Source organism: Neomonachus schauinslandi, chromosome 8 (genome assembly GCF_002201575.2).
Source record: "Neomonachus schauinslandi chromosome 8, ASM220157v2, whole genome shotgun sequence".
Lineage (NCBI taxonomy): Eukaryota > Metazoa > Chordata > Mammalia > Carnivora > Phocidae > Neomonachus > Neomonachus schauinslandi.
The window spans coordinates 78403886-78429836 of record NC_058410.1 but is presented as its reverse complement, the minus strand read 5'-3'; the positions used below and the strand labels follow the sequence as shown (position 1 = coordinate 78429836).

The following is a 25951-nucleotide window of genomic DNA, read 5'->3' as shown; positions in this document are numbered from 1 at the left end:
TTTAAGTTCACATTTGAGGAAGTATTTTAAGATAAGATAAGGCCATGGATTCAGACTCTCTGAGCTCAATTTCCAGCTCTGCCACTTATCAGGTGTATGACCTTAGGCAAGTTAACATTTCTGTACCTCATTCTCCTCATCTGTAAAATGGGAGTAAAAACAAAACATAATCTTAAGAGTTACTGAGATAATTAAATGAATTTAATCCACAAAGAGTGCTTAGTACTGTGCCTAGCACACTCAATAAGTATTAGTATTATTAGTATTTTAATTTACTTCAACCAGTCCTAGATAGTCCATCAATGAGTAATTGCTTTTAGTCTGGTACAGTGGTTGAGAGGGGGTTCCAACAGTATACTTCCAGTATCCACCTCAGTTTTCTCTCCCATCTGTCCTAAAGACAATATTTGTATACCTTCTTCATATGGTTGTCATAAAGATTAACGAGATGACAAATGTAAAGTGTTTAGTACAAGCTTGGCAGACTAGTGCTTAATAAAATTTTATAATCATTATTATCATCTGTATATTTTAGGATTCCCATTCTCCCCTCACATCTAATCTAAATATGCTTGGACAGCTTTCTCCAATCAGAGATCTCTTCAGCCAGCTTCCAAATTACCCAGCCACTCCGGAGCTTCTCAACTACGAAGTAGCATCTTTATTAGTGGGAGCTGTTACCATATACATAAACACTGTATAAAAGCAAATTCATCAAGAGACTTGGGTTTCCAAAATAGGTTTCATTTACTAATAGAACTGATTTTCTCAATTAATGCAGACTGGGTTGCTGAAGGCACCTCCCCATCAGATTACACAAAAGCATTACAGCTCAATACAATTTTTGCCTTTGATCAGTAATTAAAACCCGTATAACAATCTACATCCTGCCAAAATTTTTGGCAGTTATCAGCCATGAGTAAAAATGGAAAGGAAGATAGGTATCCCAAAGCCTATAACTAAGAAAAAGTTACTCCTTTATGCCTGACTTTAGATTAAAAGCTTTTAAGGGACAATAATAACAACAAATAGAATACTACCTCTAAATAACCAGAAAAAACTTGTATGTCCAAAAACAGGAAAATCACGAAGCAAAGTATGGAATAACAACTCAGTGGAACATAATGCAGCTATTAAAATTATTATAAATAACTATGATAAAATGTTAAGGAAAAAACTAGCAGAAAATTATATACATTTCTCTACTTACATCTACATTAAAAAACACATTTATGTGAAAAAAAATGGTTAGGGTAGTTGGTTAATGGGTGCATCTATGTAAAGGTTCTGGAAAAAAAAATCATTTATATGGAATAACTCACTTCTCAAGAATCCAGATAAATATTATTGTACTTAGCAATGTAATCCTCAAGAAGCACAAAGTGAGAGTTTAATTTTGTAAAAACATTTGAGTTAGTCACGTTTTTCTTCTCTACAAAAACAAAAATGAAAAGACAATGGTATCCCAATCTGGTCCATTAGGAGGTAAAATATACTCAAAGGAAAAGAACAATTAATTATTGCTATTGTCCATACACATCAGTAAAATTTAAACTTTTACCTAAATGCCTACAGAAAATCTTTAATATTTTAAATATTAAGAATGCAACTAAAATGAAATCAATTTGCTTTCTCCAAAGAACATCTTTGATCAGAATCCTTTTTTCAAATGAAGTAGTTTGTTTTATTATGTTACTCTAGCCTCCATGGCCTCCTAATGCCCTGCCATAAGAAGCACTCTCCAGGAATGTTAATATTCATGAAGCTTATGTAAACGCTACTGTTTTAAAATAATAAAGACATTCACAAATTATTCAACTTCGGTTTATAATTTATAAATAGAAGTCACATAGAATTATTGAGATATACCTTCTAATCTGAATGATGTTCTACCATGAGAACACAGAGATGACCATTTTGACACTGCAGAACCACTGGATGCACTACTTCCCCATTCACTGACTGTCTATGGGGCAAAACGCAGCACTTCCTCTCCCTACTACACCCACTTGAGAGGTGGCATGGCAGAGATAGCATGGGACCAACAGGCAGGGAAGTATTGTTCTAATGCTGGCCTTGCCAATTTTTAAAAACTTTTAATTATGGGAACGTTGTTTAACCTTTTTTTTGCCTCACTGTCTTTAATCAAAAAATAATACTGTCTAGCCAACTTGTTTTAATAAACCAAGATATTAATACAAGAGAAAGCACAAATGCAAGATGCTATTGTGGGATGGGTGAAGAAGGATGCATCTATCCACCTTGATGTAATTTTGTGAAAATGTAATCAATTGGTTTTCCTAAGTTTCCTGAGATCTACAATAAAATCTAAAATTTGTAGATGCAATGGCAGAAATAATTGCAATTCTTCTAAAAGAACAGCCTTAGGAACTCCTAAGATTATGTTCTCAACACCAGAAGGAGCTACTGAGATGAAACTATGCTGCATACAGAAAGGAGTGGCAATAAAACAAGTATGTTCTGAAGGAAACAGCTAAGGCTAGCAAAAAGAAAAAAAACCCCAAACATGTTAACATGAGAAACTTTCTCTGAAGCATGAAAAAACAAAGGGGGGGACGGACATGAGGTCAGTGAATGCATTTTTGTTACTTACTCAAGGAGAATAAATAAATTTCCTATTATTGACTACTTTATACTATTGTAATTTTAACCATTAAACAATTAATTCTATGAAATAAAAGAGCAACTGACTTTATTTTAAGGGTTCCAGCATCCCACAGCCAAAAACAAATAGTGCCATCTGCCCCAGTAGAAGACAGATATCTCTTTGAGCCACTGCACAATGGTGAGAACTGAAAAACAAATGAAGAAAAAATATCTTTATAAGAAGAGTGACATAATCCAAAAATAAACCCACTTTTTACCATATAAATAGCAACTACAAAACAGAGTTAGAAAACATCCAGAATTAATGAAGGTCATGACTACAATGTTTTTTAAAGTCCATGTATTTATGAAGAAAGAAGAAATATTCCTTTCTTCATTTTAGTTGGCTTTATTACAAGGGATTATAAAAGTGACTTAAAATTTAAATTATAATCAAGGCTTTTACAGGGATTAAAACAATTACCTGTAATGATGTTATAGATGCACTGTGGCCCTGAAGAACAGCCAAAGGTGCACACGTTCGAAGACACCAGACTCGGATCATTTTATCACAACTTCCAGCTGCTATCATGGTATTCTCATAGTTTACAGCCATGTCTGATATTTCAGCAGCATGTCCTCTTAAAGTAGCTAATAATCTCCCATCATCTGTTGCCCAGATTTTCACAAGACAGTCATCAGAACCCTTAAAATAAAAATGTGTATTAATGGAATTAACTCTCTAAATTTTCATTCAAATTCTGAACAGATATAAGAAATTGTATCTTTAATGTCCACTTCCCAACAATTACATTTCTAAATACTAAAGTGTGAAATACTTGTTTCAGGAATTTTCCTCCATACAAGGCTATTTTTATTAAATTATTCACTTATAAAAAATGCCTGTGTGTCCACCAATCTAACAGGAGAAGTAGGATGTTAACAAAAATGTTTACATATGATCTCTACCCAGCAGCCATGGTAACCTCTATCTGGGATCTTGTGAAAGAATTTGAACTTGTGAAGTAACAGAACAAAATTACAATAGTAGAACAAAAGTAATAGACAATAGTGACTAATCCTGTCTATGTTATTATGTTATACAGAAATGAAAGTAAGCTAATTTGGGGTTTTTTCTCCTAGGAAGCTAAAAACAATATATATGAATTTCCCATCGGTGATCTTCAGCTAAATATATTACATATAAAATCACTAAAGCCAGTTTTCAAAAAAAAATTAATTTTATCTGTATGAAGTCAATAAAAATACCTAAATTACATTTTTAAAAAAAGATTTTATTTATTTTTTGACAGAGAGAGAGACACAGCAAAAGAGGGAACACAAGCAGGGGGAGTGGGAGAGGGAGAAGCAGGCTTCCCGCGGAGCAGGGAGCCCGATGCGGGACTTGATCTCAGGACCCTGGGATCATGACCTGAGCTGAAGACAGATGCTCAATGACTGAGCCACCCAGGCGCCCCCTAAATTACATGTTTACTCTGCTGTAATAGCATAAGCTCAGAAAGAAACTATAAAAGATACAAAAAGTTTTCTATGAATACCTATATTTACAAATAAACATTTGAATTTCACATAATCAAAAAGAGATTAGAACTTCTAGGTTCTATTATGTTTTGTAAATTTATACTCTCTTACCAAACTCTCCCTATTTCCTCCTACTGTTCATTATTTAAAAGGTTTTAAATACACAAAAAAGTAGAGAACAGTATCACTAGCCTCATATACCCATTTCCCAGATGCAAACTTATCAACAGGTTTCAAAGGTGGCATGTTACAACCTTCCAATCTAAATCTTTTTTTTTTTTTAAAGATTTTATTTATTTATTTGAGAGAATGAGATAGAGAGCATGAGAGGGGGGAGGGTCAGAGAGAGAGGCAGACTCCCTGCTGAGCAGGGAGCCCGACGTGGGACTCGATCCCGGGACTCCAGGATCATGACCTGAGCCGAAGGCAGTCGCTTAACCAACTGAGCCACCCAGGCGCCCCCAATCTAAATCTTAAAAACAAAACAAAAAACTCTTAAATCTGACATTAGAAAGTGGTTAGAAGATCCACAGAAGCAAATGATGCAGATGTGTTATTGCCTTCATACTGATACGACCACACAGTATTAACAGAACATGTTTATCCTAAACCAGATTTTGCCAATACTACCTAGAATACTTTCAATTAACTCACGTTCTTCTGACTGAGCTTTGAAGCAAATTAAGTGGGTTATCAACCACTAAAGACTAGTGATAGAACTTAACTTTGGTAAATTATCTACATTAAAATCTGGTATTATCACATTCATTTACTCTCAGTTTTTTATCTATAAAACAAGGTTAACTGGATGATCCCTAAGGTTCCTTCTACCTTTAAAATTCAGTTATTCATGCACTCATTTATTCATTTGCCTTGAGATTAAATACATGCCAAACACCAGAGATACAAAGATGAGATGCAAAGACACAGTATTCCTGTCCTCAGGAAGCAAGGCAGAAGAGTATAAATGCAATAACATGTCCAAAGTGCTATACTGTTAATCAGAAAAGATCCAAACCAGGGAGCAGTGTGTTTGTCCTAAGAAGTGAAGAAAAAGGATCTGGATCTGGAAAAGAATCCAGAAGCAGTGATGTCTGGACAAAGTCTTACGCATGAAGAGGCAATGTAGTGTAGTAGCCTCGAGCACAGATTGCAGGATCAAATGTCTCAGTTCATGACCTGTCATTGACCACTTTCTACATGTTTAACGTTAACATTGGGCAAGTTACATGTTTCCTATACCTCAGATTTCTTTTCTATCCCTATCTCACAAGGTTGTTGCAAAAACAAAATGAGTAAGTGAGGATGGAGTGCCTGGCATAGGGTAAGAGCTATGGACTATAACCACTGCTTTTGTTGGTGGTAGTATTCTTACTTTTACTTTAGCAATATTCTTACTATTACAGAAACATCCCATATGGCTGCTAAAGAGAAGTCTGATGAAAGGCATGAAAATGTGAATATGAGAACTGCAAGTAGTCTGTATGCTAACACAGTGAGAAGTAAAGGCATGAGGATGAAGTTAGGGAAAGACTGTGAAGGACCTTTTATGGTATACTAAGAAATGATGTTTTATAATGGGGATAACTTAAGATTAAGATCAGTATCAGGATCAGATTTCTGTTTTCCAAAGATCCTGTTGGCATCAGTGTGAATTAGGATAGGAAGTCAGAGGCCATCTGAAAGTTGTTAAAAGTAGTACAGGTAGGAGAGAATGAGTGAAAAAACTGAGATTATTACAGAAAAGAAAGAGCAAAAGAGATGGATACAATAACTTTGGGGAATTAAAGGGATGAGGATTATATCGCGGCTATCTGTGGAAAGTGAAGAAGGAACTGTAATAGACCATGATTTCCAGAAAGCTGATCTGCCTACCACTTGGCACATGGGAATTGCATTAGGCAATTGTTAAATAAAAAAATGGCTTTAAAGCATTTATTTATTTATTAAATTCATTTATTCAACTCCTTAAATTCCACAAATTAAGTCAATTTATTCACTTTATCTTCTAAAAATTAAGGCAGTATTTGGCTCTGATCTAAATTCACAACAAAAATAGGGGTGCCTGGCTGACTCAGTCAGTAGAGCATGCGACTCTTGATTTGGGGGCTGTGAGTTTGAGCCCCGAGTTGGGGACAGAGGTTACTTAAAAAAATAAATAAAATAAAGCTTATAAATTCACAACAAAAATAAAATTTTAAGTATGCTAATACTGGTAGAATATATGAAAAAGTAAAATCATGACATCTCATTATGCTTCACAATACTGATAGAATTCATTTTGTTCTTATGTATTTGAACAAGAATTTGCTTTATATTCTACTACAGAAGGTGTTTCACATCACGTTAACAGGAAAAAAAAACAAAAACCAAACACCTTTTAACCAAAATGCCAGGTTTAATGAAGAGTAGTAGCAACCTGTGATCTAACATTAGCATTCAGTGACTTTTCACCAAGTAAAATCTAACGAGAAGTCCCATTATATTTGTATTGACTTTATTACTTAGTAATCTCACCAATTTAATATAGTTTAATATAATTTTTCTCTATTTAGACAAGTGCTAAAATAAAACAACACTATGCACATTTTCCCCAAGTGTGTATTATTCCAACTGACCTTTGTTTTCCTTCCATTCAACTGCAGGAGAGAAATAGTTGACCTTCTAGGGAAATCTTTCTTCACTATTCTCTTCCATGACCTATAAAATAATATGTTGTCCCCACCCTCACTCCTACTCCCCTGAGCTCTTGGCAGAATTTAAAACAGAACTCAAAAGCATCCTTAGACAATTTCTATTTCATGCATCAATACTTCTGATCACTATTTTTAAGGGAATGTGAAACTAAAGATGATCTGACAGATTCAACTAAGTTCTTTTAAAATGACTATCAGAAATATAAATACACTATAAACAATCGACTGAAAAGGACTGCACAAGAAAAATTAAATTTACTGGGAAAACATTTTTGGAGCACTATACATGGGTTTAAATTGAATGTGGAAGGATAAATTAAAAATTGATGAAATAATTCTTTTAAAAAAAAAGACAAAATGTAGAGCAGAACCTGAACAGATGCACTTTCTTTCCAAAGCCTACCACAAATGTTAAGTCAGGTCAATAACAAACCAAAGAGCAAGACATTATAGTATTTCAATCAGGATGTTAAAAAAGTGTTAAGGACACTAAAATAAAACCAATACCAATGTTATGTAAATGTGAAAGGGACATAATGAACAACATAGACATGGGGGTTGGCCTTGGCTAGGAGGAATACATAGGCTTCTAAGATGTATGAAGGAGAAAGAGGTATTGTAGAAATAACAATTTTAAAGTAAACAGGAAAGAAATTAGATGATTCCTAACCTTGACAATAAAACAAATATCTGAGGATTATTTCCTAAAATGGGAGAAGGGGGAAACAAAAGAAAGGAGCCAAAAAAAAGTGAATAAAGTTCAGAAATAAAGTGGAATAAGAGCAATAAGAAAAAAGGAAAAAAATCTGTGAGCAAAAGTGAAAGTTCTGCTAAAATTAGCATGATTTTAGAAAAACCACAACTGACAAGTTTTTTCAGCAAAGCTCCAATGCCTAGGGGAAAACAGAGTAATCATTTCTCTTCAATTATCTAAATATTGCTCTTAGGACTGGAAAAGTGAGAAAAGCTGGAAGTTTATTTCCACCTTAAGTGGAAATAACAAGAAATTAAGCTGGAAAGATTTTATCGGAGGAAGATTAACAGAGGGTTTTAGATACCTGTTTGGATTTAACCCAGTGTGAGACAGCTACTGAATTTTAAGCAGACAAGACTTGGTTACCATAGTTATTTTTAGCCACAATTAAGTTTGAAGAAATCTATGAGCCAGATGCAAAACTGAAAATGTTTTGGAATTCATTTTAAATCAAATTTAAATTATTAAACTAGTGTTCAACGCCAAGCAAACATAAGACAGCAGTGTATCACTAGTTTCACTCTTCAATAATGTAAAATTGTCATAATTATTATGAAAGTGTGCTCATTAATTTTATCATTTGTCAAGCTTGCATAAAAAAATCTGAAAAAAAAAATCACAACGAAAAGAATGTATAGCTTTAGCTTACTTAAGTCCCCAAATAAAATGTGACACCAAATTTTCAGTGATTTTTTTTTTTTTTTTAATGTGAAGACATCATTGTCAATGCAAGGATAAAGCCAAAGAAGCAAAAACAATTACCTTATCTCTATTCTGCAAAAACAGCAGTGTAGGTATTATTTATGAAAAGGCCTGGTAAGAAAGAGTGGGACTTCAATAAACTTAGATTTGCCTAAACAGAATTTAGCTTGAAGTACCCTATAAATTTGTTTATTCCAAGTCCACACTTAAAGAAGCCACACACACAATAAAACTGCATGCCTTTAAAATAATCAATGTGCTCTGTCACTTAGGACAGAGGAAGAAAATGGAAGCAGAATCATTGTTTTTTTCTTTTTTTCTCCCTCTGTGCTCTCTTTCTTTCTTAAACTTTTAAGGATTAAGCAGACTATGAAGATAGTGACAGCAAAGGAAGGAAAGCCTTCCAGCATGCAACAAGATCTCTTACACTGTGGGTTAATTCCTATTTTTTTTTAAACAACAAACCCTATTTTGTGAATCCCTCTTGGAAACTTCAAAGTTTCATCAAAATAAAAAGTTTAAGAGGTAAAATATAGATAAAAAACAAATATGGACATTCTCCATAAGTAAAGCCTAGGCAATGTCTGGTACACATCTGACTTTCGTATCCTGGTAATGAAAAATTCCACAGGTCTCTGTGACATGGCTTTCTACTTTGTCATGGACTTAAGTATTAAAATTCTCTTTAAAATCTAGGAAAAAATGTCCTACCTAATGCTATGAAAACTTTATGAAACAACTTTAGTAACATACTGGGCTTTGAGTCACTTAAATTCTATGCAGAAACTAAAGTCTACACTCCCCAAATTTAAGTTTCTGGAAGGCAAGTTTTAAAGGCTTAACTGAATTACTTATTTTTACAATTACGTATTTGCTTATTTAAAATAAAAACTAATCATATAAGCTACATGATTAGAAATGACAATTATGTGAACTATTCAATGATGAAGAAAGTACTTTACAGAATGGAACAGTAAATGCCAAAGAATGGTTGACTTCTGCAAGCAGAAAACTGCATACATTTGGGAAACAGTACAGCAGGTTACTTCTATACACATGACCTTAAAAGGAAAAAGATCAATAAACCTTTCCCTGCTAAAAGAGAAGCATCAATTGTATAGACCAACTAAAGATTACTACTTTGAAATAAAAAAAGAAATTATGTGGTATTTAGACCTATAGTATCTTGGAGAATCTGGCATTCCTTGGCAGAAATCAACCAGGAGAATTCTAATTTTTCTTGATACTACTACACAGATTTGAGTCAGATTTCACTCCTGATGTCTTTAGAACAAACAGAATTAAATGTTGAAAACATCATGTGTCATTTTCTTATTCAAGCTAAAAAGCAGCTTGCTCTTCAAGCAGCTAAAATGTGCTTATAATTTAAATTTAGTTCAATGTTTTTTTCAAAAAGAGGCCACAGATTTTCTTTCTTACCAATCTATCAGACCTCTGTTTCATTTTCCTTACAAATTACCCTAAACTTCAGTATCAATCATTTCAACACATGCCCAATTTTGTCACTCTTACCCACTAAACCACCAATGACTAACCTGTATCAAAGTAATTATCACCTGCTCTGATCCTGCTCCCAGGATACCAAGTACTATCATGGAAAAAGAGGATATGCATACTAAATCTACAACATTGCAAATTTATGAACCCTCAATTTATTTGGGAGGCTAAGGCTAACTAGTCCCTATTCATCACTCTTTTCCTGCTACCAGGGTTTATCAAGTACCTCTAGGACCCAGTTCTGTTCCTTAACCAAGACTCTTACCAGACAAAATACTTGACAATGAAAAGTAGAATCTGTTCATGGTGAACCTACTTACCTATCTTTCTAAACAGGCCAAAATACACTGCTCTTTATACATCCCATCTTCATCTACTTAGAAATTCTATCTATCCTCCTTAAAGACCTTTGTGTATCAAGTTTACTGTTCTAGCTCCTTCCCCTTGACCCAGTTTTTCACAATTTATCTTCCTATAAATTACTGTACTCTTGCTCTTCTTTTCATTATTACCAAACTTATTGAATACTCACTATAACTCCCATGCACTTTTACAAAGATTTTTATTTATTTATTTGACAGAGAGAGAGCAAGAGAGCAAGAGAGCCAGAGCGCACGTGCACAAGCAGGGAGAGCGGCAGGCAGAGGGAGAAGTAGGCTCCCAGGGGCCCGATGCAGGGCTCAATCCCAGGACCCCAGGATCACGACCCGAGCCGAAGGCAGACGCTTAACTGATTGAGCTACCCAGGTGCCCCCCTCACCATGCACTTTTTTAAATTTCAAACTTAGAGAGTTTCAAGAAGAGTACCAATGTCTTCAATATCTCCATGACCCAGATTGATCAGCTATTAAGAATTCACTGCATTTACTCTATCACCACCTTTCTTCCCTTCCTTTCTCTCCATATAAAACCCACATCCATTACCATTAATTTTTTTCTGCACTATTTAAGAGCAGGCTGCAGACTTGATGCCCCATCATTCTAAATATCCCAGTGTGTACTTCTCCCAAAACAAGACATCATCTACATAAGCTGGGAAATCCATATTGATATAACTGCTACCCAATCCACAGACCCCATTCAAATTCTGTCAAATACCTTGACAATGTTTCCTTTTCCTTTTTGGCCCAGGATTCCATATAGCAACACATGTTACATTTTAGTTAAACTGTCTCTTCAGTCTCCTTCAATCTGGAATATTTCCTCAGGCTTTGTGTCCTCAGAAATTTATAAATACAAACCTTAAGTTCTGTAGGATGACCCCAAGCCTCAGTCCGTTTACTGTTTCTTCATGACCAGACCTAAATCATATTGTCTCGGTAGGAATCCCACCAGACGTATTTTTCAATGCACCACTTGAGAGGACACATAATGTCAACTCATCTCACCACTAGTGAAGTTAATTTTATCATGTGTTTCCACAGTTTCTCCCCTATAAAGTTGCAATTCCCCCTTTTAATTAATATCTTGTGGGAACATATTGCAAGATTAGGCCAAGATCTTCAGACAAAATCCTCTACCAGTCTTAGCCTCCACTGATGACATACAAATGAATCAACCACCACTATGATGGTTGCCAAATCATCATTCTTTCTACAATTATCAGTTGACATTCAACAGTAAAGAATAGTTTTTCCTCCTTTCTTATTGATTTACTTAATCAGTACAGACTCCTGGGTTCCTATTTTAGTCAATGGTAATAAGACAGTCAAGGTCCCTGTCTGTCCTAATGACACTTACTAAGAAGATATCACAAAACCCCAATTCTATCTTACCTTTTTTGTTTTTTTTAAAGATTTTATTTATTTATTTGACAGAGACAGAGACAGTGAGAGCAGGGACACAAGCAGGGGGAGCGGGAGAGGGAGAAGCAGGCCTCCCGCCAAGCGGGGGGAGCCCGATGTGGGGCTCGACCCCAGGACTCTGGGATCATGACCCGAGCCGAAGGCAGCCGCTTAACAACTGAGCCACCCAGGTGCCCCTCTTACCTTTTTTAATTAAAAAAATTATATTTACTTAGAAGTATTCACAGTGTCAACAACACAGCTGTAACTTTTTTTTTTCCTTTTGTAATTACAGAGAGGTAGTCCATTAATAAAACAATTATTTCCTACTAGCTGCATTGGAGACAACTGAAGATGACAAAACTACCATCCCCACACAAAACTAGTTTCTCCTGTGCACCAACAAGAACCTGCTTTAAATTTCCATGCCAATTTACAACCCTCATACTGTACACCAGGCAAAGTTAGTGGCTACTGGAAATACCACCAGGACAGGGCTATACATTTGGCAGTGTGTAAACTATACAAAGAAAGACAACCAACAATTTAAAAACAAATTTTACACAGCCTACATTTTCAATTTTTTTTTTTTTTTAAAAGGAATGAGTTGTGTACAGGAAGGTTAAATGCTTAATAGGTAAGAAAAAAACCCTGCCTTACTCCTCATCCTTTTCCTCTTCCTGCTTTTTCTTGCCTTTCTCAGCCTTGATGACTCCTTTTATTTTTTTTTTCTCAGCCTTGATGGCTCCTTCCCACCCCGCCCCCTGCATCAGGCCTTCCTTTAGTTCAGTATACAGCAATATCCTCTTTGTATTTTTCTTTCAGCTTAACAGCCTTCTTTTCATAAGGCTACCTGTCATCCGCAGCAGTGTTGTTCCATGTCTCTCCCAGTTTATTTACAACCTCACCAATGGAGAGGCTGGGATGTTCTCTTTTGATTTGGGGTGATACTCAGAATAAAACAAGAAAAAGCCTGAAGGAGGCCTTTTGGGTGCACTGAGATCCTTGGACTTTTTTGTTTCCCCTTTAGGAGGGATATAAGTTTTCATTTCTCTTTCATAATGAGCCCTATCCACCTTTGCCATGTCTTCTAATATTTCTTTCGCTTGGCAGACATAGCCTTCTGCCTCCCTGAGGAGTAGCTGACTGAAGCATCTGGGTGCTTTTTCTTGTGCTCCTCCAGCAAGTTTGCACAAAGAACGCATATGATGATATTTTGTCTCTCAGCTTCTTAGGAGCTCCTCTGCCCATGTTTAATTACTCTCCTCAGTGAGGCAGAGAGTCGCCCAGTGCCTGTCTGGCTCTCACTGCCCAAGTGCGGTCGCTCACAAAAGCCAAATTTTAAAAAATAATAATTTCAGAGAGTGATACATATTGCAAGAAAACTATGGTAAAGTGTCTAAATGGGATAAACAATGGTAGAGTATGGGAAGGGAAGGTAGTCAGGAAAAAATCCCTAAGAAAGCAGTGCTTCAACAGAGGACTGCTAATAAAGGAATCAGCCTGGGGCATATTTTGGAAAAGATAATTCCATGCTAAGGGAATAGCTAGTACAAAGGCTCCAAAGCCATAAATGGGCTTTGCAAGTTTGAAGCACAGAAAGGACCAGTGTAAAAGAAGCATACAAGAAGGGGGGAATTTGTCTTATAGACATATGTATATATCTCCCCTAATAGAAGATTCTAAGTTTCTCGCAAAAGAGAACATTATTCATTTTTATCTCTCTAATTGACTGGTTGATTCATTCATCATTTGTTGTACCCCTAATGTATGCACTAGGTACTCTGAGGCATTACAGACCTAAAAAGGTTCAAGAAAAAAGTCTCTGTTATTAAAAAGTTCACAACTTAAAAGAGAGACATCTAAACAAATTCACTGCAACATAAAAGGAAGATAAAATATAACAGAAGGTATGACGTTCAGTGATAGTACTCTACTTTCAGAAAAGTCTTTTTTTTTTAATTGTCAAAGCTTTTTGAAAGAGTAGTCTGCATTAAGTCTCTTCCATTTTTCAATTCCCAATCCCTCCTCAGTACATTGTAATCTACTATCCCTAACACCAAAATAAAAGTTTTTTTGTCAATGTTATTAATGGCCTCGACAAGTCCAAAAAATGCCTTTCAGTTCTCATTTACTTTAGGTTTACATCTTTTGTAAAATACTGATCCTTTGTCTTTTAAGACACCATTTCTTTTATTTTTCTCTGGCCTCTTAAGCAGCTCAGTCTCAATTACTGACTCCTCTCCTTTTCTTTCACCTGTTTTAAGAGTCAGTCACACACATATGAGGTAATACAATTTCCATATTCCATGATTCCCAAGCTGAATCTTCTAGCCTTAATTTTTTCCCGAGCTTCCAATGCCTCTTGAATGTTTCTATTTGGCTATATAGATTAACAATCTCAAATTTAACATGTCCGCCGTCACAAATTTCTCTACTTAAATCCCTACACCACAGTAAATGACAGGGCTTTCTAACCAGTCACAGAGTTTAAAAACATGTGATCCCATACTCTTCTTTCTCAATTCTTCCCTACATTCAAATGAAACCCTTAAATCCTAGAGATTCTATTTTTAATCTATTAATTCCATCCCTATTTTCACTCTGACTCTGTTCAAGTCATGATGATTTCTTTCATGGATCACTGACAGAACCTTTTCATCAATTCCTCTATATATAGTCTTAGTTTCAATCCATCCTTAACAATAATGCCAAAGGGACTGTTAAAAAGAGAAATTATACTCACTCTTCTGTCTAAATTTGTCATTTTCTCTCCATTGCCTTCAGGAAAGAAACCCACTCCCCTTCATACATCAACAAAAGGATCTTGATGATTCTGTCCCCCACTAATACCGCTAGCTCTTGCTTAAACGATAATCCATATTTACTCTCTGCCATATCTAATAATATACAACTGCATGTTATATTCTTCCAAGGTTTAAATTCCCTAAGTCTGCAATATCCAGCTAAACTCAGCTGAGGTGTCAGTTCTAGTAAGTTTCCCTTACCATCTCCTACAACACACTGAATTAGACACTTCTATGATACTTCAGTATTTTATATAGCCTCATTCAAGCTTCTTATCAGCTGTAGCAATATTGTCTGTTGACAATCTGTGAACTCTCCAGCGACAGATACTTTGTCTTTCATTTCTAGATCCTAAGTGTCTAGAAGAGTGACTAGTTATAACTTAGAGCATTTATGGAAATATTGTATGTTCTTTTGCCTTAATTTGAAAAGACACTTTTTTTTCCCCCCCTATAAAGGGGCAGTGGCACCTGGGTGGCTCGGTCAGTTGGGCGTCTGACTCTTGATTTCCACTCGGGTCATGATCTCAAGATCGTGGGATTGAAACCTGTGCCAGGTTCTGGCTCAGTGGGGAGCCTGCATGAAATTCTCTCTCTCCCTCTGCCCCTCCCCTCCACTCACTAACTCTCAAATAAATAAATCTTTTAAAAAGGGCGGGGGATCTTTTTATATGGCCCTCAATATACTTTTTTTTGTATTATGAGTGAATGGCTTCCTCCTGAGAGAATTCATTAACTCTGCTTTTCTGTTTTTTTTAAAGATTTTATTTATTTATTTGAAGAGAGAGACACAGCGAGAGAGGGAACACAAGCAGGGGAAGTGGCAGAGGGAGAAGCAGGCTTCCCGCCGAGCAGGCAGCCCAATGCGGGGCTCGATCCCAGGACCCTGGGATCCTGACCTGAGCCAAAGGCAGACGCTTAACGACTGAGCCACCCAGATGCCCCTAACTCTGCTTTTCTTTGGTAAATATTATTTGAGGCAGTGATTCTAAAATCAAGTAAAAAAAATTTAAAAACTAAGAACTAGGAAGCAAGTCTGACTCAGTAATCATGCTATCTTCTCCCTGGATTCCTCTCATTATTCTACTGGGAAAAATCCATTAAAATATTCTAGTACAAAATATTTGTCAATTGTCCTAGTATATAATTTCATTTATCAATTACAAGAACTTGATTTTGGATCTTGTATAGAATTTGTAAATAAGATTTTAGTTGAGTAAGAAACAAGATGGATAAAATTTATTTAAATCTATCTATATAATCTACAGCAGGAGGTAAAACTTAGTGACTGCTTACTGTAGATCTTGATCTATACTAATTACATGCATTATTTCATTCATGAAGTCATACAAAAATCTTGTGGGGTTGGTACTATTATTATTTCCCTTCCCCCCCTTTTAAGAGTTGAAAAAACTGGAGATTAAAGTGGTGAGGTGATGTGTCCAAATTGCACTGCTAGGAAGTGATAAAGCTGTGAGCTGAACTAAGAGCCACCTAATGCCAAAGCTGATGCTCTTAAACACAGTGCTATCCATACTGCCTCTAGCTATGTCTACTCAGAAAGACTCAAGAGAATCTGTCCCTTTAACAAAAATGCAAATACATCTACACGAGAACTTTAGGAATGTGAAAGGTCTTAAGATACCAATTACATAAAAAGGAAAAACTGGTTGATCTATTACTGAACTGTTATTCCAATAAATAACAACAGTGTGCTCTCTCACAGAAATCGCTCATTAGTCAATCATGATCTACTATCCTAAAGCTTTATCCCATCAGTTTTCAAGACTGATTTTCAAAACATTAGTCAGTGGCTAGTGTGTTTCCAGTGGAATGAAGGAACACCCAGCAGCCATCCCACTTCATGAAGTTAATATGAACAGTGAACACATAGGTTTCCTATTGCCACTTGAGATAACCATAAAAATACAAGGAAATCTTATAAATAGCAGTACTTTTCATATCTATGCATTTCTTATCACATGGTAACATTCTGGAATCTACAACTGCAAATCAGCAGTAAAAAATTACAAATAAGACTATGAGTTTGGCCCAGTTAGCAAATAATATCACATACATAAAACCTAAACAATTTTAGACTCTGGTAAGACCTATATAAAATAATATGGAGATAATTTTCTTCCCTTTAAGTATGTGTCTTCAACTAAAGAAAAATATTCAGAAAACAGCTGCTTCTTCCCATGTCATTCCTTTTCTCCAAATCAAATATTCTTAAAAGTAGGAATTAACTGTCTAGAACAGGGGCTGCATGCAGATTTTTTTCTGTACAGGGCCAGATTATCTTAGACTTTGCAGTCATAAATACTCACATGTGCCAGTCTCTGTCATAATTATTCAACTCTCCGTTTGGTAGCGCAAAAGCAACCATAGGCAATACATACAAAACAACTAAGCATGCCTTTGTTTGAATAAAATTTTATTTACAAAAACAGGCTGAAGGCTGGCTTTGAGCCACAGTAGTTTGCTATCCCCTGGTTCAAAGTGCTGCTCTTCCAACTCCTTATCTACCACTCTACTAAACTCAGGAAATAGCAACAGCACATTATTTCACTGCATTTTCCCTCAAAAAAAATTCTAGGAGATTATGTATCTAATTCAAATCAAAACACACATAATGCTTCATAAAGTACAAGAAACAAATACTTATCATCCTATCATTTTTAAAAAGAGAATCCCCACAAGATACTTTACTAACATCAAAAATTAAGTAAGTTATATATTTTTATAACCTCAATGCAAAGGCATAACTTTATACACACCAAAATGAAGGACAAACAGAATGTAATACTTTTTTCTTGTTATTTCAGTCTATTACTATTTTTGAAAGATTCTTTTAAACATTACAAATACCAAATTTACTTTGTTTTGAGAACTGAATTTAAATATTGGTATACTGAACTTGAAAAAGCTAAATGTAATTTTCCATTACCATTTGAAAACAAATTACTGTTATAGATATAGCAAGGACTTTAGCAAATATATAGATATCTGTTCTCCACTCTGAAAATCATGATCAATCAGAATTTCACTTTTATTTTGCTTCATAGAGAACAATGGAGATAAAAGAGAAGGTGAAAGAGGAGAATACTAATCTAAGAAATGATCTGCAAATGCCTGAGTGGATGAGAGCCAAAAGATATGTATGGAAATCCTTTCCCACATCCTGCTGTTTAAGCTATTTTACAGGTGACTGGGTACATGGGTAGAGAAGTAGATATAAATAAATCTCAGTTTACAAGCATATTTACTTAAAAGAGGAATCTGTAATTGTACCCAACATGTAAAATTTGCAGCTGCTCTCCAAAGACAGAGATAGGAATTTCCATTTTAACTTCCATTACCCAGTGGCTTACTTCAAAGAAAATTAAGGACTCTATGAATGAATGCATACCTTTAGCCCAAAGGGTAGTAATATAAGTACAAGAACTGTATAGTAACTACCACCCTTAGTGTATGTAATAGTTAATGTATCTAAAAATAAATAGAAATATTTCCAAAAGTAATTTTCTCAGTTAAAGCTGAAAAGCTCCGCTTTTCTCCATTTAACAAGTTAAAAGAAACAACAGCAAATAAGCCCAAAGAACCTCTTTAAACACAAGATCAAATATACTGAAGAATGAGGTGCTAAGGATAATATAAAAAGTTACATTTAATAATCTCCTCTAATTTGCTTAACACACTTTCGAAAAGCCCCTGGTATGTAATTTAAATTATTATATGATATTTTTATAAAATGTTAAATGGCTTATTTGATATAATGTTGGGAATTACACTTATCCATAATGTAGCACCATCATATAGCTGTGCCTGTACTACATGTCCTTTAGGAACTTTCCAAAGTTCAAATAAAATCTTTTATTATACTAAGCTAAATTACCTGAATATCCAGTTTTTCATTAGAAGAAAAAAAAAAGTTGTTTCAAGTTCAACTATAAGCAATGTTTCTTCAATGCCATATATGAATTAAGATCATACTTCAAAATATACTTACAGTAAATATCCGTCTGCCAGTTCGATCAAAAGTTACACAGTACACAGATGACAAGTGTCCAAGAATTCGTTTATGCATTTTCATGTGCTGATATACTGCCGTGGGAACAAGTCGTTCAAGCCTGTATTTCCCATTCAGCTTCCGTGAAAACAAAGTATCCGCTACCAAGAGAAATGAGTACAGTTCAGAAATTAATTTTCTTAATTATCATCTCTTCAAAATTCACATATTCCAACTTCTCAAATGTTGGTAAAAACAGAGATGCTTTCTAATGTATATGGCTCTGAGTTTTACCAGAATTAAGTCAGGCACTATTATGCTAATTTTACAAATAAGCAAAGTCAGTTTATATGACTGTCTAAAGTCACAAAGTAAGTAAAACACGAAACTAGGATTAAAATTTAGACTTCTTTACTCTCTGGCTAGTACTCCTAAAAAACCAAAAGCATTTTATATATTATTTCTTTAAAATGCCCCCATGAGATATATTTTCTGACAAAAGCAGTTAAAACTGGATCCAGCAATTTCTACTTTTCATCAACCAGCAATTCCTGAACACACTAAATTTGACACACCAAATAATGTTTTAAAAAAACTGCACAAATGAAGTGAAAGGAATAATCCATTGCATTATTTTAAAAAGTAATTAAACTGGGGATCTTGCCAAACACCTGTATGATGATTCCTTCTCTAGAACCTATTAGCTCTTCTTTGTCAACTCATCCATTTTAACCATCTTTCAAGATATGACTGAAATTTATCTTCTGTCCAGAGCCTGATGAGCTGACTTCAGCCCAAAATGTTCTCTTCTATCTGAATTACCACTGTACGTATTCTCTATTCTGATAATTACAGACGAAGAAGGTGCTCAATAAATATATGCTGACTGATATGCAGGCTCATTATTCACTTACAGATTCCTTTTAATATACTTTTCAAAATTACTTTTAATATAAGGCTTTTTTCTGACTGTGACTGCCATCTACTTTGCATAGTAAGCACTGCAGCTTCTCACTTGAATTTAGTCCCCCCCAAATTTTAAATATATATACAAAATACTATTTAACCTAGATTTAGAACCCAGCAATTATGTCCTAAAGTTGATGAAATACAAGTATCTTGGTATAACATAAAAAATCTCAGTATTTATTATTTTATTCATGAACAGTAAGTGTTTGGCTCACATTGTATTTAAAAACAAAAAAAAAAATCTTGGGGACTTGTGAAGAGAAATGTAGAAAAATGCTCTGCATTACATTTCAAGGAATAATTACATTATATTTACATGTTCTTTTACTATATCAATTATTTTATATTCTAATATAATATACCTCTTTGCTGTTACCACATAAATTCTATACTACAATTTATTTTTAACATCTGGGAATATCTGAGATAAGCTTTGACAGTTGTAAATTACCATATTTAGGCTTAAGCTGGTCACACAGTAGCAGTGATTTACTAAGTTTCTAGCAAACCTGATACATTTTTCCTTATGCACAGAAATAGCCTGGTAAAAGACATCCTCTGGTGCTTTGGTTCCAAACTGATATAGAGAAAGAATCACACAAACCCACAGACATCAATTGTCTTGCCAAAGGAGAACTTATCCAAACACTAAGGATCCTATCCAAACACTAAGGATCCATGATATCTCAGACTCACCTGTCTATCCTGTAAGAAATTAAGTGATGACAAATAACACAAATGTTGACAGTGTTACCAAGATGTAGTTAATTCCCTCCATCATAAATTTACAAAATTCTCAAAATGACAAATTTTTTAAGACATTTAATACTGTTCAGGTATAAAAATGATTACTAGAAATAATTACATCAAAACTATTATTTTAATGATCAAGTACATGCATATATGTCAAAATTTTTAAATATAAATTCATTATAAAGACCATTTAATAATTGGAGTTGATGAAGTATTTTCTAAGCAAAAAATAAGTAAAGAAAAAGAGAAATGTTGCTGCTCTTTTTTTAATTTAATTTTATTATGTTATGTTAGTCACCATACAACATCATTGGTTTTTGATGTGGTGATCCATGATCTATTGTTTTCGTATAACACCCAGTGCTCCATGCAGTACGTGCCCTCCTTAATACCCATCACCGGGCTAACCCACCCCCCACCCCTCGCCCCTCTAAAACCCTCAGTTTGTTTCTCAGAGTCCATAGTCTCTCACAGTTCGTTCTCCCACTCCGATTTTCCCCCCTTCATTTTTCTCTTCCTTCTCCTAATGTCCTCCATGTTATTCCTTATGTTCCACAAATAAGTGAAACCATATGATAATTGATTTTCTCTGCTTGACTTATTTCACTTAGCATAATCTCCTCCAGTCCCATCCATGTTGATGTAAAAGTTGGGTATTCATCCTTTCTGATGGCTGAGTAATATTCCATTGTATATATGGACCACATCTTCTTTATCCATTCATCTCTTGAAGGGCATCTTGGCTGCTCTCTTAAACATAGTTTTTTTCTTTTTTTTTCTGAGTCTTTCTAAACTGGGTTTAAATCTTTATTTTTATTTTAGGAGTCAACTAAAAAAAAAAAGAATATCCCTTTCAAAAAGCTACTTTATAGTCAGCTTTTCAAATAAAACTTTCCAGAAACATTATTTGAAATATATTTATAGTTGAAACTGTAATTCTATACTACCTTTTGTTATGCTTGGCTACCAATTAACTACTGAATATCTATACTATGACTCTATCCTAGCCCAAGTCCTTGACTTAGACAAATTACAAACTTGTGTAACAATAACTAAAAGATAATCTACCGAGAACAGAATGTAGAATTTGCAGGTAATAACTTGCTGGACAAACTTGATAGAGGGAGTTAGAGAGGAAATGTAAGTATGGTTCGATAGTTCAAGTTAACCTGAGGAGGCTGAATTTGTAGGCCCAACCAGATCAAATAGGTAGAGAATTTTTACAAAGGTAGAGAGGAGGATGTTCTAGGACTCCAATTCAAAAATTCATATTTTCTTTTACTATACCCTTTGCATAGTGTCTATCTCCCTTACCACCAGATCTTAAATACTCTAAGGAAAGAAATTCTGTCTTATTCATTTTTCCCCCAACTGAGTGTAGAACCTTTTAAACTAAAAAGTATATAAATGAATCTTAGTTAATAAGATACACAAGATGGTTCAATTTAATCTATAGTTTTATGGCAGAAAGGCAAATGGCAATTATTCACTTTCTAAAGAAACTATTAATAGACTAATTGGATTTTTTCGTAAAAAGGAAATGTCTCTTGGATTACAGAAACTCCTTAAATTTTATTAAACTAGAACACCAATTTTTAAAATGAGCATGGTTAAACAGGTCTAAGGAGTCACAAAGAAATAAGTTCCTTATATGACATTATTACAGTTTTAATCTTAAATCAAGTAGCATATAGGACTTGGTTTGAAAGTAGTAGCATATAGGACTTGGTTTGAAAGTACTTTTATTTTCCTAAGTATGGTGATGAGAAATATTCTTAAATTAAGCCTGCCAAAGCAAATTTCTATCTTCCTTCACTTGGCAAATTCTTTCTTACTCTCTAAGGCCAGTTAAAATGTCACCTCAGCTAATAAGACTGTAGTGAATTTCAGAAGAAACCTAACCGGTTACCTTGTAACATCACTCCTGTGCTCAAAACTATAATGTTCTTCATTTCATTCAGAATAAATACCAAATTCCTTACACATCAAGCCTACCAAGACCATGCATAATCTTGTCTCTCATCACCTCTCCAAATTCACTTGCTACTTGAGACCCTTTACTCAGTCTGCTCCAGCCACTCTAATCTCCCCCTATTCTCCCCACACAGGAGGAATGTTCCTAACGTCGGGTCTCTGCACTGGTTGTTCCCTTTGGCTAGAATACTGTCCCCACATATAGCTAATTACTTGATCTTCTCCCAAGTCTTTTCTCAGATTTCTGTCACTTCTCAGTGAAGCCTAACCTGATCAGTTCACTGAAAATTGCAACTCATTCCCTACCACCACCTATAACTCCTGGCCCCCCTTTATTTAGCTATTTGTTCTTTTCCCATCACTTATCAACTGATGCTATATGTTTATTTGTTCGTATGTTCAACTGTTTATTTCCTGCCCACCCCCCCCAACTTATATAATAAGCTCCTTATGTACCAGATTTTGTCTTTTTTGTCCTTATATTACCTCAAAGCTGACACTGATGGCTGGCACTCAGGAGATGATCAGTATGTATTTGGGGAATTTAATGAATAAATTACACAGATAATAAAACAATTCAGTTTAAGGAATAAAACAAAAATGGAGAATTTATCAAACAGATTATATATCCAGAATCTCCCTAAATAGTTCATTTCAACTGCTCTGCTAAACAGATTTAATCTGGAGGGAAAGAGAAAAGTAAACATATTTTACTCAATTTCCTAGTAAATAGAACAGTAAATAAGATAAACATTCCAGAAATCACTGTTAACCATTTGAAATATCAGTCTCTTTAAAATATCAAGAGGGGTGCCTGGGTGTCTCAGTCGGTTAAGTGACCGACTCTTGATTTTGGCTCAGGTCATGATCTCCAGGTTAAGGAGTGAGCCAGTGCTCAACACGGAGGGTGCTTGTCCCTCTCCCTCTGCTCCTCCCCCTGCTCGCGCGTATGTGCTCTCTCTCTCAAATAAATAAAATCTTAAAAAAAAAAAAAGGTGAAAATAAATAAAATTTGAAGAGAGAAAAGGAACAAAATGATGAAAACTGTCATCTGTAGCAAATCATTCAAAACAGTCTCTGAAACTTGTGTTCAAACCTGATACTGTGGGGACTATATGCACAAGTCTACAGAACTATTAGAGATAAACAAAAGGCCCACAATTTCTTAATGTTAGATATAACTACATACATATCTAACCAGTGGATTTATATCCATTACTTCTCTAGGTATAAGGACAATAAATCAAATCCCCCCCCCAGTCACTTTTCCCCAGTTTATACTTATTTTTCAAGACTTCTTTTTTCTAATCATAACACTAATTAATGTGTACTCAGTGTAGAAAATAACATAAATGAAAGAAGAAAAATCCATAATTCTATCAGTCACTTTCAAAATTTTACAAAGATTTCCCTCATAAACAGCATTTTAACAGCTATGCTGTATTCCTTAATGAAATAAGAGTTAGCCTCTAAGTTTAACAGACTTGTGTTCAAACCTGATAGTGTGGGGACTTTAAGCAAGTTTCTCTTTCTCTCTAGACTTTAATTTCTCTAGTTATATTTCTTTTTTTTTAAGATTTTATTTATCAGAGAGAGCGCGCACAGAGAGCACAAGCCGGGGGGGGGGGGGCAGGGGCAGAGGGAGGGGCAGACTCCCCGCTGAGGAGCGAGCCTGATGCGGGACTTGATCCCAGTACCCTGAGATCATGACCTGAGCTGAAGGCCGATGCTTAACTGACTGAGCCACCCAGGCGCCCCTAGTTATATTTCTAGAAACATTTTCCACGATATACTCGACTTTCATATTAATGCTGTTCTTTGACAGCTCACAATTTCACAAAGTTTAGTCCATTCTTTCAATATCTTTCCTTTTTAAAATAACTTTTTTTTTTTTAAAGATTTATTTATTTGAGAGAGCGAGAATGAGAGAGAGAGAGAGAGTACATGAGAGGGGGGAGGGTTAGAGGGAGAAGCAGGCTCCCCGCCGAGCAGGGAGCCCAATGCGGGACTCGATCCCGGGACTCCAGGATCATGACCTGAGCCGAAGGCAGTCGCTTAACCAATTGAGCCACCCAGGCGCCCTAAAATAACTTCTTTTACTGATTTAATATGAAGAGTCCTAACCAGCCAACAGTACAATAAATATCCACTTACATTTTCTTTTACTTTCCTGTGGCTTAAAGTTCTCACTTACCTCCTTCATTTATCTGGAGTTTTAGTATATATTGGGGTGAATCTCTAAAGATATTTTTTCTCTCCCAAGTAACCATTTGTTCCAGACTTTTCATCTACTAATCCTTCTCTATCCCATTAAATTGTGATTAAATTATCTTATGTATTTATTTCTGTTTTAGATCACTGACCTCATGTCTATTTATATGCCAGTACAAAATTTTAATTTTATAACTAATGATGTTTCAATATTTATCTGGCTATTCTTCATCATTATGCGTCCATTTTTAAATAGTCTCAGTCTTCATTATTATCTACTTTGAGGATCACTGAGAAGTTAAAAAAAATAAATTTTTTGGAAATATAAGGTTAATTTCATTCACTTATAAATAACTGACATCTTTCTATCTAGGAACATGATGCTTTCTTCCTATAGCTAGGACCAAGTTTTCAATACAGATGATTTTAGAAAAAGATAAATATAACCAGAATTACATTAGTTTTCCTCACTATACAAATTTGTACCATCTGAACCAACTTCATGGGAAATCTGTATACAAACCTGTACTACCTGAACCAAGTTTTTTAAGAAAAAAATGGGTAGCTGCCAAGAAAGAGCATCTGCAAAAACCTCAGTAGATATAATTTTGAGGACACTGGAAAAATACATGATAAAATCTCTACAAACAAAAAAGAACTAAGCAGAAATACTATCACTTCCCTCAAAATGTTTAGAATTTCTTCTCCTTCTGCTAAGTACTTCATAAAATGGACAAGAATATGTGCTGCAATCGCAATAAATTATCCAAGATAAAAATTAACCACTGCTAAAAAAGATGAGTTGGAAAAAAAATATAAATTACTATGAATTAACAAAAATGCAGAGGTTTTTTGTTTGGTTTTTAAATGCTATACAATGTCTACTCCAGTGAAGGAAAGCTGTCTTCCCTTAACAATCTAACCTGGAAGGCACCAGAACTAATGTTTGCAACTTCTGCCAGCTCATGAAAGTAGAGCCCTGCTGGTGGCATAATGAATGCAAGGAGAAACATGTGGCTGTAGATTCCAAAACCCAAAAAATTAATTATGTGTGACAACAGAAAGAGTAGATGAAGAAGCAAAGACAATGTAACTCAGCAGGTATCTCAGTATAACTTGGGCTCTTTTCTTATACAGAAAAAGAGGTACTCAGATTTAAAAAATCAGAGTATTTATTAGGAAGATTATTTTAACTGATTTTTGTTAAAATCATTTTATACTATATTTTGACTAATTCGATTCTGTAATTCTGGTTAACAAAAAAAAACCTTGGAAAGCTCCCAGAGTTTCTGTAAATAAAATGCAAAGGTAGTTATAATTCATAATTAACCACCACAAAAACAGTTCCTAAATTAAAGTAGAAAAGAGTAAATTCTGGGCGCCTGGGTGGCTCAGTTGGTTAAGCGACTGCCTTCGGCTCAGGTCATGATCCTGGAGTCCCGGGATCGAGTCCCGTATCGGGCTCCCTGCTCGGCGGGGAGTCTGTTTCTCCCTCTCCCACTCCCCGTTTGTGTTCCCTCTCTCGCTGTGTCTTTCTCTGTCAAATAAATAAATAAAATCTTTAAAAAAAAAAAAAGAAAAGAAAAGAGTAAATTCTGGATAATCAGTACCTAGATTTCATT

General features: G+C 35.0%; 1 protein-coding gene and 1 pseudogene across 1 annotated transcript in view; both read right to left on the bottom strand.

Moving 5' to 3' along the window:
- Positions 1-25951, bottom strand: part of LOC110583575 (pleckstrin homology domain interacting protein) — a 132964-nt gene that overhangs the window by 80077 nt on the left and 26936 nt on the right. Inside the window, exons 6-8 of the mRNA XM_044917665.1 lie at positions 18423-18583; positions 3092-3313; positions 2713-2813 (exon numbers count right to left, since the gene is read on the bottom strand). Of these exons, the coding sequence (XP_044773600.1) occupies positions 2713-2813; positions 3092-3313; positions 18423-18583 (484 nt within the window). The remainder of the gene's footprint in view (positions 1-2712; positions 2814-3091; positions 3314-18422; positions 18584-25951) is intronic.
- On the bottom strand, positions 12260-12854 carry LOC110583677 (annotated as a pseudogene).